The following is a 15,314-nucleotide window of genomic DNA, read 5'->3' as shown; positions in this document are numbered from 1 at the left end:
CTGCTGATCAAACAAGATTCCAGAATCAGTACCCCACCCTCGGCAGCAATTTGGGAAGCAGCTTCAGGCACTGCTGGTGTTCACGGTCCCAACTGGAAGGCCAAATGCTAGGAAAACAGCTTCAGTTACAATCTAACCCTGGACACAAAGACCTGCATCTTCCTTGGTAATGGTATAAAAGCAATGCGGTTAGAAGAAAAGATTAAAGAAAAGACAACATTAAGAAATGCTCCCCCCTTATTTCCGTTGGTATTGTATTAGTCATGAAGAATGGTTTGCTAAGAACCCCCAGATCTTTTCCTCTTATAGTTGTTTTTGTTGGGTTGTTGGGTTTTTTTTTTTTTTTAACTCTTCTTTCTGCCTTAGTAAGACTTCTGAGACAGAAGGCGAGGGCTAGGCAAACTAAGTTAAGTGATTTGCCCAGGATCACAAAGCCAGGAAGTGTCTGAAGCTAAATTTGAACCCAGGTCCTCCCAACTCCAAGCCTAGTACTATCTAGCTGCCCCCTCCTCCCTACTGTTATTAATAGAATCATAGCTCAAGAGACCTGAAAGGTCATTTAGGCCAACCTGTAATTCTATCAATAAGGAAAATAAAGCATCGAAAAGAATGACTTGTTCCAGGTCACACAAGGAATAAGGATTCAAAGCCAGAATCTGAACCCAAATCCAGTATTCTTTCTATTACCTACCAGAGACCTAAGCTAAACTAATCAGTCATTTCATGTTAGGGTTCCAAGTTTCTCTCTCTCTCTCTCTCTCTCTCTCTCTTATATTTTTCACTAAAAAGACAACCTTTTTTATAAATACCTTTTCCTAGATCTTGATCAATGACGCATGTAAAACCTAGTAGAACTGCACATTGGCTAAGGGAGAGGGGTGGGAGGAGGGGAGGGAAAGAACATGAATCATGGAACCATGGGAAAAGTTTCTTAATTAATCAATTAAAAATGTGAATAAAAGCACCCCCCTAAAAATAAATAAATAAACAAGTGAATAGATAAATAAATAAATAAATGAAGGAATGAAGAGATAAGTAAATAAATGAGTGAACAAATAAACAGACAAATAAATAAATAAATAAATAAGTGAATAAGCAAATAAATGAATGAATGAATGAATGAATAAATGGATGGATGGATGAATAAATAAATAAATGAAGGTGCCTTTTCCCAGTGTTTTTCAGATTACCTAATCATTCCAAGTGGAGGGAACTGAGAATCGCAAGAAAGATTTCAAATAAACCAACTTGATGACTTCACCACTACAGGGACATAAGAATGTCAGACTTGAGTGTCAGGGAAGGCAAGAATTCCTATATAAATAGATTTAAAATACAACTTCAACCAAAATAAACTGTGTGACATAAAAGGGGCTCAGGCCCCAAGGGAAGCCCCAATTCTTCATGCAAAACAGGCTTCCAAGGGCAGGCATACAGCCTAGTCCTGCAATGAATAGCAAAGGGGGATGAACAGAGGAATACATTATGTCCCTCACATCTTGACCCTTTAGACACTTGTCTCTTGGCCTGTTCCTTAAGAAAATGGGAATAATGAGGGCAAGTCTAAATATTCCTTTGCAGAGCAATGAACACATGAAATCCACTCATGCCCTGTTCACTTCCTTATAAAAGAATGAGCTATTGCACCAACCATATCCTTACCTGACTCAAACCTCACTCTGAAATGGGAAATTCAAGAGAACCCGATGGCATCTTAGACCCTGTTCAAGACGATCCTTTTGGAAACACCTCGTCATAGCCTTGTATCCCAGCTCACATTTGTGCCACATTTTAAGGATTACAAAGCAATTTCTACACAACCCAAGAAGGAAAAAGGCCTTCAGAAATTCGTCCGTGGCCATACAGTTGTGTCTTGAACCCAGGTCTCTCTTGCCTCCTTCTACAACCCCACCTATTCACTTTCCCAGGCTTGGGCTCATGGAGGCAAATGTATGAACACTTCGGTGCGTTTCTGCCTTAAATTGATGCCAATGTTTAGGTGAGGCTGAGAACCGTTGATTGGTAAGCATTACTAAGTATTTATGAAGCAGATTCATAATTCTGAAGGTTAAATAATAAATATATTATTTATAATAATATATATAATAAATATAAAAATAATATAATATATAATAAAAAATAGCCCCCCGTNATAAAAATAATATAACATATAATAAAAAATAGCCCCCCGTGTTTCCCATTTATACAACTGCTTTAGAAATGATGCTACATTCTGTGGTAGTAAAATCACAAAGTGACTTGGTATGCTGCATGCAGTGGATACCAAACACCCCCCTGCAGAAGACTAAATAAGGTATCTTCTTATATTTAACTACTGAGATCTGTTTTATCAACTGGGCTGAGAAAGAAATGGGGAAGGGAGCAGCTGGGTAGATCAGTGGATTGAGAGCCAGGCCTAGAGCCAGGAGGTCCTGGATTCCAATCTGACCTCAGACACTTCCCAGCTGTGTGACCCTGGGCAAGTCACTTAACCCCCATTGCCTAGCCCTTACTCCTCTTCTGCCTTGGAACTAATCCGCAGTATTGATTCTAAGACAGAAGGTTTAAAAAACAACAGCAACAAAAAAAAGAAACATCTTCATTTGATCCTTACCTCAAACTCTTAGCTGATACTTAGTATCAAATCTAAAATGGAAATATTTTAAAAAGCTAATTATGAAAATAAGTAAATAAATTGAAAAAGGTCCTAGTATTTGGGATCCAAAGGGCCAGTTAGTGACATGGAGCCAGACTGGAAACTAAAACTTCCCTCTGCCTAGGAATTCTAAAGACTAGCCCTTCCCCCCCCCAAAAAAAAAATATGAAGGAAAGGAATGAATGAAAAGATTTAAGTGCTTACTGTGAGCCAGGCAGAGACTATTGCCCTTAGACAAGCCAATTAAAAGGTAATTGAAAAACCATTCAAATCAAAGTCAATGAAATGCTTTCACAGGGCAGAGAACTGTAACATATGTAAACAAATTTTGTGACAATAGATTGCATTTTCCCCCCTAAACTGAGAGCCTCCATCCTTAAATGGGCCGAGCTAGCTTCTTCCTTCAGCTATTCATGAAATGAGTCAAGTTCTGTGTTTGGAAAAAAAAAAAAAAAGGGTCCCCTCCTCTGTCTCTGACATAATATACCTTCCCTTCAGCCACTTAAAAACTCTTCTCCTTAACCGAAGCTGGCAGCCTCTGGTCAAATCACCGAGGCACTAAAGGGGAAAACCTGTACTTGCTCAAAGGACTATGCATCTTCTCTCTTTAACCCCCACCAAAAAAAAGGAGAGGAAAGAAAAGGCTCCCGTACATCTTGGAAACATTAATATTCTTGCGAACACAGCCAACAGCTGCTAGGCTGGGCTCCGACACACGATGGGTTTTGAAGAAGATTTTGTTCTTCAGGATTTGTGGTTGGGGGGAGGGTCACTGTACTTTGCATATGAAACAGAACATGCCCCCAATCTCCGCCCCCTAGCTCCCCCCACCCACTATCCCACTGGGAATTCACTTCCTCCCCCTCCAACAAGCGTCCATTCAGCCAAAAGGGAAATCCCAGAATGCACCGTGGCAGAGGCAGCACCCCAGGAGCCAGGGCCAGAGCCACCTCCCACCAAGTCTTTGGGGCTCTAGAACTGGGAGCACATTTCCCCAACTCCCAGGGCCAGCAAGGGAGCGAAATATTCCTCATGGCCTCGGATTCAGAAAATAACAAATAAAAAAAACACAAGCCTTCAAAGGGAGGGAGCGAAAATGGGGTCGTTTCCTGAAAATATTTACTCCAGAAAAAATCCTGTTCAGTCTCGCCTATCTGCAGGTTGCCACTTCCCTTCTCCTTCGTAGCTCATGGCATTTTTGCCAGGAAGTCAAACTGAAACACTGGGATGTTAGGAGGACCCCCAGCCCCTTTCTCAGGGCCCAACTGGGTCAGGTGCCAGCCCCCTCCTCCCTCCTCCTCCTCTTCCTGCCAGGTTCACCTCTTGCACAAAAGCTACCAGTTTATTCCTGTCCCCGCTCACACCAGTGACTTCTACCTTAAGAGGATGCCGGAGCATCCACTGGAGGCCTTAGCACCGGATCCCTGGCCTGCCTCACATCCCACCTGAGGAATCCTTGCCTGACCACTCCAGCAGAGACGGAATGTCTCTCTGGAATTCTGAGAGAGAACATTCCCTCTCTTCTGCACATACTTGGGCTGGAAGAGCCACACTATAAAGGGCTCTCTGATGTCACCTCGGCTTCAGGATCCGAAAGGCCCTTGGACAGCCCTTCGAGAGATTCCATCCATTTGGTTTACATTTGAGAAACCCGAGGCCCAAAGAGAAGAGTAGCCGTGCCCCAGATCACAGCAGAGTATCTGGCAGAAATCAGAAATGTCCATCTTGTGCTTCCCTGGGCCTTCCCCCACCAGCGCAGAGCATCAAGGGAGGCACCACCGAATTCAGTGGCTCCCTCGCCAATGGCTACATGCTGGCTGCTGCACCTAGCGGCAGGCCCCTTGGGCTACTGTCCACATCTCAGCTCAGTCCTCACCTCACTGTCATTTTTAAAACATTCATCTGTTGTGTAACCTTGAACTGATGGCAACCTGCCTAAACTGACCAGGAATCAAGAGGATAAACAAATGCCTGGGGGTCAGGTACTCCAGATCTCTTCCTACCAACTGGAGTCTAAGACCTGGCCCCTCCCAGGATGCCAGAGAGACACTTGAGGGGCCACCAAAAGTCCCCTTCCCAGCATCGGCAGGATCTCTGCCATGCCCGCCACTTAGCCCTCCCCTGATTCCTCTCCAAAGTTTCTAACTTCCTTTGCAATGAAGAGAAGTAAACAATTAACAGCACAGGTTTGGGGAAGGAGGATGGTTTTTTTCCCCCAAAAAGAATTCGGCAAACTCCTAGTAAATTCAGGTGAGCTATAATATGCCTAGAGTAAGTGAGTGCCTTCCAGGTCCACAATCTGAGTTAGAATGTATTATAATTATAATATTATGTTATAATATATTTATTATACTAGCTATTATAATGGCTAAATATTATGAAAACTGTCACCCGGAAATGTCTTCTAAGAATCCTAAAATCATCAAAGCACCCAACCTAGGCCTAAATTCCAGTCCACCACTGGCACCAATTGCAAAGCCATCACCATCGATTTAAGTTGAAAATTAAATATGTGTATAGATTTCATCTCAAATTCTAAAAAGTATATACCTATTAAGATCCATCCACTTTAATAATGGCCAGAATTCCTCCCGCACAACCTCTCTTCCAACCCCACCCATCTCAAGAAAGTCTAGAAAACGAATAAAAAAATAACCTGCCTCCCAAATTTTTCTCAATCCTTTTATCTTCTCCATAAATGATGAAATAGCAAAGGCCTCACTGCAGAATCTTTTTTAAACATTTTTTTTTAATGGTTGGCACCATAAAGAACCAAAAGAAGAAACAAAACAAGAAAGACAAAACTTCTAAGTTAGAATCTTTTGAAAGTTCATTCTAGGGCACAGCTGGGTAGCTCAGTGGATTGAGAGTCAGGCCTAGAGATGGGAGGTCCTAGTCTCAAATCAGGCCTCAGACACTTCCCAGCTGTGTGACCCTGGGCAAGTCACTTGACCCCCATTGCCCACCCTTACCATTCTTCCACCTTGGAGCCAATACACAGAAGTTAAGGGTTTAAAAAATAAAATTTGAAACAATTTTTTAAAAAGTTCATTCTACTCTTTCCATGTCTTAGCTACAGGCCATTCTCTAACATTCCTCCCAACCTCCCCCCCTCCAAAAAAAAAAAAAAAAAGGAAAAGAAAGAACAGGGGGATGACTCAAAGGAACTTGAATTACAAGCTTAAGCCATGAAGCACAGAATGATTGATTTTAATATTAAACAGGTGTTCAGTTACCGTCTATTCAAGCCTGATCATGGTTGGCTTTTACAAACTGCAGCAAAATTCCAGGCTGAGTCACCTAACTTGATACAGAGCTCAAAGTCTCCAGATTCCACTCCCCATCACCACAATACAATCAGGCCTACAAGCTTTTTCTAATGAGAAAAAAAAAATTTTTTTTAAACTGAGTTTTCAGTGTATTTTGGTATTTCCCTGGAGTTTCCCCTCCCCAGAGAATGTATTCCCAGTCCCTGTGAGTGAAAGAGAAATGAGAGATTTCCAGTAAAGAGCCTGGGTTCAGAGCAGTTTAGGTTTTCATGAAAAACTCCCATCCCAGAAGCCAGCCTAAAAGATTCAGGACCGCCCCCCCCCAAGAGCCCCAGCAATTGTCAAGGAAAAAACAACGTCAAAAAGTATCTAGCACGAAAGCCTCCAAGAGCCATTCAGAGGAATTGTTTTGAACTTGGAAAGAAACAAAGTTACCTCAAAACTGTTGGCCATTTTCCTGTAACAGCCAGCAGCGCCATCATTTAGTGCAAGAAACAAATAGCAAATAAAGATTAGCCAGAAATAATTGTCCTTTGAGCCAATTGATACACAGACCTCTTATGGGAAAAACCCTAAGTTTCTATTGGCCACGACACCTTTTCCCCCTGTCACGGGATTGGCCAAAGAGGACTGGACTCCTGAAGACAAAAAAAAAAAAAAAAAAGGAAGGTCACTGGGTCAAATAAAAAACAAAATGTTTATGGCCAGAAGCTACTGTATCAGTGAGAGTGAAGAGGCTCTCTAAGCCAGCCTGGGGGTGGGCGGAGGGTTTATTCACTAAAGAGTGCAGGGCCCGGAGGCAGGAGCTCCCGGGGATGGCCCTCATTCGGTCCCCCATTAGCCACGTATGCAGGTCCTCAGTTTCCCAGGCTGTATCTGAGTCCATGGGAATCCGGGACCTCCAGAGAGGGAGCCAGCGGGTGGGCCCCCTTCGTGCTCACTGACCCTGCAGCAGCACGCGGTGAGATACTTCTCTGGGGGGGAGGGGGACGGTCACTCTCAGCTGGCTCTCCTAGGAGGTGGCCATCCCATGAGGCCAGCGACCAGCTCCAGGAAGCAAAGACTAGTCAAGTTTCCCTAGCGGCGGGGTTCTGCGGGAATTACGGATGACAGTCCTTCCAACCTCAGTATTCTCACTCCGAACAAAGACAATCTTTTTCAAAGCATTTCAGTTGAAACTTGCATAATTCCTCCAGTGGAGAAATCCTCCCGGCACTTGCGCAATCCTTAGAAAGAGCCATTCTAAGGGCTTGTGAAATCTCCTGTGTGCCACAGAGTCCAGTAATCTGCAGGCAGGGCCGGGCGATCAGACACCTCCTGGAGGGAGAGACAGACAGCCCCAGCAGACAGCAGCGACGGCGGGAGACGGCGGAGGCCCCGGCAGCGCCCCTCCTCCCCTCCCCCCTCCCGAAGGCCGTCCCGGATGGGGAAGCTCCCAGAGAGGCTTCCCAGAGGCCCCTCTGCCCGGCTCCTGAAGCGGGTGGTCTGCGATGGCGAAGGAGAGCCACGCTCGCCCCTCCCTGCCTGCCTGCCTGCCTGCCTGCCTGCCTGCCCGAGTTCCACTTAGCCCAGACTTCCTTAGGCTGGATATCCTGTCTGCTCTTTCAATGCCCTGACTCAACATTTCAGACAGACATTACACAAACCGGCTGGTGAAAAGGTTGAGAAAGCGAGCAGCAATCCAAGTCAATGACCTTATTCTTCAAAGCAACGCCATTGACAGAGGAGAGTTAAGGAGAAGCAAAGGACAGAGGTGGAAGCAAGCCGCCCCGGGGCCATCAGCTTCCACCCAGGAAGGCTCAGAGGCCGCAAGCCAAGGCGACAGACACCCAGAGGGCCCCTCCCCGGCAAGGGCAACGGCCTCGCTGGGGAAGCCAGATGGAGAATCTGTCTGTCCAGAAATCCAGCAAAGGCCGGCTGCCCTGGGCTTCCTGCCTCCCCAGGCAGAGGCCGGGCCAAGCACTGGCTCCCTTCCTCCTTATCTCCAAGTAGCTCCATTGAAAAGACAATTACAGCTTTTAAGATGCGGCTGCCCCTAGGCCCCACCCCTCCGCCCTTTTCGGAAAAGCCAAGAGGCAGTTTGGGAAGGCCCCATTAGCATTGATTTTCCTATCAGTTACCATTACAACATCATCCAAATCCAATTCACATCGAGGACCGGGTGGCTTTGGTATGGAAGGCATCCATCCCCCAGCCTTTGAGTCTACCCACTTTAAAAAAGAATCCAAAGAACAATCCCTACTCTAAAAATTCAACGCTGCCAATTTACTTGGGGGCTCAGAGTTAACCAAAATTTGCATCCAAAAAAACCAACGACAGCCCAGAGCCCAGCAGAGGAAAATCACTCACCCACTGAGAGCCCCCTCCTTCCCTCACCTCCACTCCCACCCTCGGGCCCTTTTTTTTTTAAAGCTACTCAGTAGGGGAACGATCAAAGGGCCTGGCCAACCTTAAAGCACAATATAAAGGACTGAGAGTATTTTTCAACTTACAAGCAAGACTGGACAAAAGAAATGACCTTCTAAGTCTCGGCTGCATTTACCAAAAAAAGAAAAATCCTGCCAAACAGTGTCGTTCTAAAAATAATCTGCTCCCCTCCATACAGGGTGAACACTGTACGAGACTTCTGGGACACCCAGAAGGCTTTTCCACGCCAGCTGTGTGAAGTGGATCAGCCCAGAATTACACCTTCTTCATAGATGCGGACCCCCCAGGGCCCAGCAAGAGAAAATGACTTTGCCCACAGGAGCTGAGGCTAGGCTCCTGATGTTCTGCCTCCCAAGGCCAGGAAAGAGCTAGACTTTGGGTGAACTCTACTCTCCCTCCAGAACCCAAGAGAACAATGGGCTGTTTCTGCCCAACCCAAAGGGACAAGTTAGCAGTAGTTCCAGTTTTCAAAAATCTGAATAGAGCTGAATAGGGCGGGTTCGGAGGAAGGAGGAGCTTGAATTTCTAATCTCTTGGGTACTTTCTCCAACTCCCTTTATTTATGTTTACCTCCTCCAGGAAAAAGAGAGGTTTCCAAGGAAATAGTAAAGTGAAAAGAAGACCTCCCGTCATCTCCCTTCTTCTCCACCTCCTCCATTCCCCAAAATATCTGGCTAAAATATAAAAAGGAGTTGAGCTAAAACACCCTTTTTGTTTTCTTTTGGGGGCAAGGTTCTCTTTAGAGGAGTGTTTGTGAACCTTACCCCAAATCAATTCTTTCTACTAACTGCTGATATTCTATAATCGACCTAAGTGATTAGGTAATGTAGGCTTATGTAGTATCTGAAGGATCACTTTCTTACTTGGTTCCTAGCCTCTTAGAAAGGCAAATGATGGAAAAGCCTTATCAGACCCATTTTACAGATGAGCAAATGGAAGTAAAATTGGCCCCCGGCCACAAAACTAGGGTTAAAAGACCGAGTCTGAAGCCAGGTAGCTGGCCTCTACCTTGGGGGCCTCCTGAAAAGGGATCCTTTTTCTGACCTACTTTCCCTAAGAATTTGGGGAATCATGGGGAGGGTGTGCACACAGCGAAAATAAACCAGCCCAAATGTTGCTAACTCTTTCTGCTGCAAAGAATGCTGAAGTCATAAGAAACAATAACTACTTCCTGTCTCTTGAATAACCAGACGGCGCATTCCTGCCATAGGAAGAGAGAAAATAGCCCAAACCTCAAACTTTGAGATATGAGGCCACACAGAACTCCCCCGTCACCGTCGGGAAAGTGGTAGCACCCTGTGACATTGTCAGAGACCCAGTGGGCTTCGGAGACAGATTCGCCGGCGCTGGGCCAAGACAGCAGCATGAATTTCCACTCTTTGGGCAAACCTGTCTCCCTTTTTAAATGACAGCACTTTGTGTGCTAAAAACTCCAGGCAAATTTTGCTAGATAAGCACGAGAAAGGAGGACAACTGTGGTTCGGGTGAAAGAGATGAAAGGGGCCTGACCAGAGTCCTCGAATGACTTCCCTCTCTTGGCCACAAGTAAAACTCTTAACAGCATCTTTGGGGTCTGAGAAGAGCCTCTTCTTCTCCCTCCCTTCCCCCTCCCCAACCCACCCACAAACATTCTGCATTCATTAAGTATTAACCTCCTCACCCCTGCCGCCTATGGCTGGGGAAATTACAGAATAAGAACACCCAGGAAGAGAGAGAAAATGACTTCTCTTTCCCTTCCAGCCTACAGTTACAGGGGCTGTTCCAAGGGGAAGAAAGAGAAGGAGGCAGGAGTGCCGATTCCACTCCAATCCTCTCACTACGGGGCCTTCCTGTGCCCTGGAGAGCCAACTGAGCTGCAGGGGCTGGTAAATCAGGGACCTGCTCCCAAGCTGGAAAGAAGAGCCAGCTAAGTCTGTGGCTTTCCGACCTCCTACACCTTTTTCATTTTAACAACCTCCAGAGAAGGCATCCCACATTCACTTCAGTGACTCAATTTCCAGGCCTGAAAAAACTGCTGATATTGGCTTCTGGGTTTTCACTTCCTTTCAGTATTTCCAAAGCTTGGGTTAGAGGCTGTCAATTGTGGCAGCGGCTGACCTACGGGAGCCCCAGCTTCCACCACTGGTCAGAAGAGGGGGTCCCTGCCCCCTTCGGGGCCTTATAAATAAATGTCACCACCCGTACAAAGCTCACACAAGTCCCCCTTTATGGGATTCGGCACACACACCTGGTCCAAACAAAAGCTACTTCTGTCCAGGATTCAGGCAGCAACACAGTTTGGCAGGGGGGAAGAGGGGGGGAGAGATAGTAGCTTTCCACTGGGATGGCTCCTGGGTGTGCTCACTGGCCTGCAAATAAAGGGCTCCAATGCACTTTCGACTGCCTGACTGCCTCCTATTTCCAAGAAACGAGTAAGTCCTGGCACCTAGTAGGCCCTTAATAAATGTTTGTTGACTGCTTCATCAATGGTGAAGAGTTACCGAGAGTTCTAACAAATGGGGACATTTACAACAAATGTTTTCCTCTGCGTGATTTGAAATCACTATGTCTTTAAAAATATAAAACACAAAAGGGAAATAAAGTTCTGAGTGAAAGAAGCCGACCAAAAGACAACTGGGTTTGTCACAGGAAGGAGCCGGTACCCAGCACGCTCATCTACAGGAGTCCAAGGCTGAGGGCTCCCTTTGGCTCCCATCAAATCTATCTGCTATCAGTGTGCAGTCCCAAGGAAGCAGCCTCGGACCAAAATGGTTCGCCATGAGGCTGAGTCAAAGGATAAGCGAGCCTTCCTGCTGAGGGGGACCCTGAAGACACTAACTGGGAGCTTTCGAACTGTAGTGCCCAGAGACAGTGAGAGGAAAAAGCCTGTGGTGGGGGAGAGGAAAGGGGCGGGGAGAGAGAAGCATCAATATTCAGAGGAAACCAGGGCAGAGCCAAGCAGGGCCTTGGCCTACAAGAACTGAGGACACCAGGGGAAAGCTGGGTAAAGATGAAGCGAGGTGACTGTGAGCCAGAGAGGGAAATAATCAAAGCTGGCTTTTACATGGTGGCGTTTGGGTAAGGATTTAGGTTGGGGTTTGCCCCCCCCCCCCAATTTACTTATATAATCTCTTTCAAGAGAATCCTATGAGGTTAAATCCTAGATGTATTCATTACTATCTCCATTTTCCAGAGGAGGAAACTTAAGGTTCCAAGAGGTTCCTGTGATTCACCCTGGATCAGGACACTCATGTGTGTCAGAGACCCATCAAAGCCAGCCCTCAACTCGTACAAAATGTGGCTTTTCCCCACTCCACCAGTGGTCTCCCTTCCTTCCTCCACCTTTAAGGATCTGAGGGGAAAGCCAACCTAGCTAAGGCAAGAGGAAGCTAAGGGGGAAATGGAGAACCCAGAAAAGGCCAGAGGAGAACTAGAAAGGCCAAGGGATCAGTCAATGAGATCAGGCCCAGGAGTATTTGTTGAAGGCTCTCTTCCCAGGCAGGCCCTGTCTGCTCACTGTAGCTCACCTCCTCTTGGGAAGGAAACTGCCCTGATGTGGCCGATCTGAGTCGTGGTTGTTAATCTTAACTCTGAGGTGACTGTCAGAGTCTCCAAAGCGAGTAGGGGCATGTCAGTTCTCTCGCTCCCTTACTAGCTTAGAACGACGGACGGACGGACGGACGAGGCAAACGAATCCAGCACCCAGTAGGGTAAAACCAAAGCTCGGGCTCCATCAACCTCAGCCTCCTGAAATATGTGGCTTTCACCAGTGGAGTCCTGCTTGGGTCCCAAACTCTCCACCACAGTCCCAGACCAAACCAACCCCAGTAAAAGAGAAATACCACAAACATACAGACAAACCCACACTCAGACAAATATGCAAAACGCTCACACACCCTCTGCTCACAAAGGATCCTCCTTTCCCCAAGCTGTGGGCTAGATGACCTAAAAATTATTCCAGTGTTATTTGCCTCTGGCAACAGTCTAACAGCTCAGGGAGCCCATTTGACTTCATCCACAATGATCAGTAAACTTCGACCACAATCCTGAGGTATGGATCTCGGGTGGCTTCTCCAAAGAGAGCAGAGTAAGCTTCGAAAGGGGCTAACTTTCACCCCGGAACAGCCCCAGAGCCCACAGAGAGGCAGGGGTCCTTCCTAGGCAGGAAATGTTGACACGGGGCCCTACGAACGCCCAACGAGGGGCAGCCAGCTCCATTTCTGAAACTCAGCCCACTTCTTTAGTGACAATCAATCTGGAGTTCAGCTAAGCAGTCTTCCCCATTGCAATCCCTGCACGCCCCTCCCTGGCCTCCTCTTGGGCACCCCACCCCCACCCCTCCCCATACAGGGACACGTATACACACAGGTCAATCGCAACCTGCCACTGGATGTAAGTGCTTGACTAGCTAAGGATAGACAAACCATTAAAAACACATCCACCTCCAACTAGAAGAGATAATTTGCCTCATTACAGCAGCCCTCCTACAATGGTTCTGACACTCAAACTGGAGGAACTCCCAGAGAAACTGGGGTGGAGAATCTATTCACAGATTTAGAAGGGAAAAAAAAGTTTGATGCAATAGCTGAATTAATTAGGCCTCCCAAGAATAGCTGAGCGCAAATGCAGCATTTTCTATGTGCAATTTAATAAGCCCGGATCCTTAAAAGAAAAGTTACAAATACTTGAGGGGTGGGGAGGGAGCGAGAAGGGGGCATTGAAAAGTTAATGAGAATCTCAGTGAATAGTCTAAGTGTCTAATGGGTCTCCAGATCTGCCACAGCCCAAGACTCCTGCAGGATCACACGAATACTCCAACCCTCAGCAAACAACAGAGCGGTATTGTCCAGAAGGCTTTCAGTATCACTCTTTTCTGTATTTCAGAGAGAAAGGGAGGGAGGCAATGAAATACTTTTAGTCGGGAACAAATGGCAGGCCCATCGCTTATTCAGACATTCTGATGGGGCTCGGGAGCTCCTGGAGCCTATGGCTTTGGTGCCCACTGATTAGGACCCATGCCAGGTGCCAACCAGATCTCTCTCCTCACACAGGGAATGCTGGGATCCATAGACTGGCAGACAGGCCCAGCAGACTCACAGAGTCCATCACCGGAGTCGGGAGTCTGGGAGTCTGGCTTTGCCACTGGCTCCCCTGCAACCTTGGACACCGACACCTGCCTCACTAGCGGCTTCCCCGCCTTGGAAAGGGAAGGATTCGCCGCGGACCGGAGTGAAAGAAGTCCCCGAAATTCATGGGATTTAGCTAGCTGCTAATTGGAGCTCTTTAGCCCCTCTCACACTTACATCAAATCTAATATCTCTTCAGAGGCTCCAGCGAAAAGTCAATCACTGCGGGGCACCACTAAAGCCAGACACACAGCGTCTTCCACCTCACCAGATCCCGGACTTAACAATGGCCGCTTCACTTTAATTTTTCTCTTATTGTGATTGTGTGCTTTTTTTAATTCTAGAAGTCTATAGAGAGGCTCGCTTCCCACCACTGTTTATCTTTGCAATTGCTAAGTAACCCGGGAAAGCATTTACATTTGATGCATTATGCATTTTACCCACACTAGGCAGCAGAATTTTAACAAACTGACCAAGGGGGGGGTGGGGAGAGGTAAAGGGGGGAGGAGAGAGAGGCCGGGCTGAGAAGATACAGGGAGTGTCTAAAGTGGCTTAAGAGAGGAAGAAGGCCAGAGAGGGAAGACTGTGTTTCGCAGCAATGGCAGAGGGAGCCTTTAAAACTGAAATGCTCCCCCCCCCCCATCTTTCTAGATCTTATGGGTCCCATCGCTTGGGGGGCGAGGTCACAGTCTCTAACACTGATTCGGAATCAAAACACTCAGATGAAGGAACTGTGAGGCCTCAGACAGCAAAGTGGCAGAACAGGGTTTTTAACCGTTCAGGGTGGGACTTTTCCCAGCTCCCAGTCCAGAGCATCACCTTAGTCATATTGGGACTAAAGCCTTTGCAAGCTTCTGGCTAAAGTGTGCTCACCGCTAAGGAGTGCTCCCCGGGGAAGGGAGGGGGGGGGGGGAGAGGAGGGCGGCAGAGGGAGGAAGCGGGGAAAGAGAGAAAAAGGGGTACGAGGAGCAGGACTTTGGCTGGCAAGGGGACACCGATCAGTGACACTAACCCTGGGTGCTTTCCTCTTGTATTTGTTGCCATAGTCGAACTTCTCCTTCACGTCATCCAGGCACTGGCCCAGCCTGGCTTTCTCCTCTTTCCCAGTGTAATCCTGGCTCAGGAGGATATAGGCCCTCCAGTTGGCCGAGTCGAAGCCCCAGTGGCAAGTCCTGTTCTCCAGGGCCTTGTGCGAGTGCACCACGAACTTGTGCGGGGGGTACATGAGGCGGCAGTCCAGGCACTGGATGCAGGCGGCGCTGGGGTTCACGTAGAGCTCGGGCACAAGCAGCCCCTTGCACTTGCCGAAGCACTCGTGGTACACCCTGAAGCTCTTCTCCGTGATCTCGAGCTCCAGGGCGCTGGCGAACTCCTTCTTGCAGTGCGGTGGGTAGGCGCCGCCGTAGAGCAGGGCGTTGCAGAGGCGCTCGGCGTCCGTCTTGGTGATGAGCCCGCACGAGGGCGCCGAGAAGGGCAGGATGCCCATGACTTTGAGGATCTCCAGCTGGTCGGCGGTGCAGCGCGAGCAATAGATGTGCAGCTCGTCGCACACCGAGTTAATCTGCTGCAGCGTGAAGTCCCGCAGCACCGAGTTGAGGATCTGCGGCAGGCACAGGCGCTTCTCGCCGCCCACCACGAAGCACGAGATGGTCTCGCCCTCCAGGATGGTCTCGCAGCGCTCCGTGGAGCGGTCCGAGGGCATGAAGAAGGGGCCCGGCATGACGGGTGGCGGAGGCTGGATGGGGGGCAGGTGCAGCACGGGGGGCGGCGGCGGGGGTTGGGGCTGCTGCGGCTGCAGCGGCTGTGGGGGCTGCGGGGGCTGCGGAGGCTGCTCGGTGGCGGCGGCGCCCGGGGCAG

At 48.0% G+C, this 15,314-nt stretch overlaps 1 protein-coding gene across 1 annotated transcript in view; it reads right to left on the bottom strand.

Moving 5' to 3' along the window:
* The window catches only part of SKI (SKI proto-oncogene), a 321,932-nt gene that overhangs the window by 139,054 nt on the left and 167,564 nt on the right, over nt 1–15,314 (bottom strand). The window contains exon 2 of the mRNA XM_044668646.1: nt 14,470–15,285. Coding sequence (XP_044524581.1) covers nt 14,470–15,285 — 816 coding nt within the window. The remainder of the gene's footprint in view (nt 1–14,469; nt 15,286–15,314) is intronic.

This window comes from Gracilinanus agilis, chromosome 3, assembly GCF_016433145.1.
Source record: "Gracilinanus agilis isolate LMUSP501 chromosome 3, AgileGrace, whole genome shotgun sequence".
NCBI lineage: Eukaryota > Metazoa > Chordata > Mammalia > Didelphimorphia > Didelphidae > Gracilinanus > Gracilinanus agilis.
The sequence above is the reverse complement of the archived record's forward strand: the minus strand, read 5'-3'. Positions and strand labels throughout refer to the sequence as shown.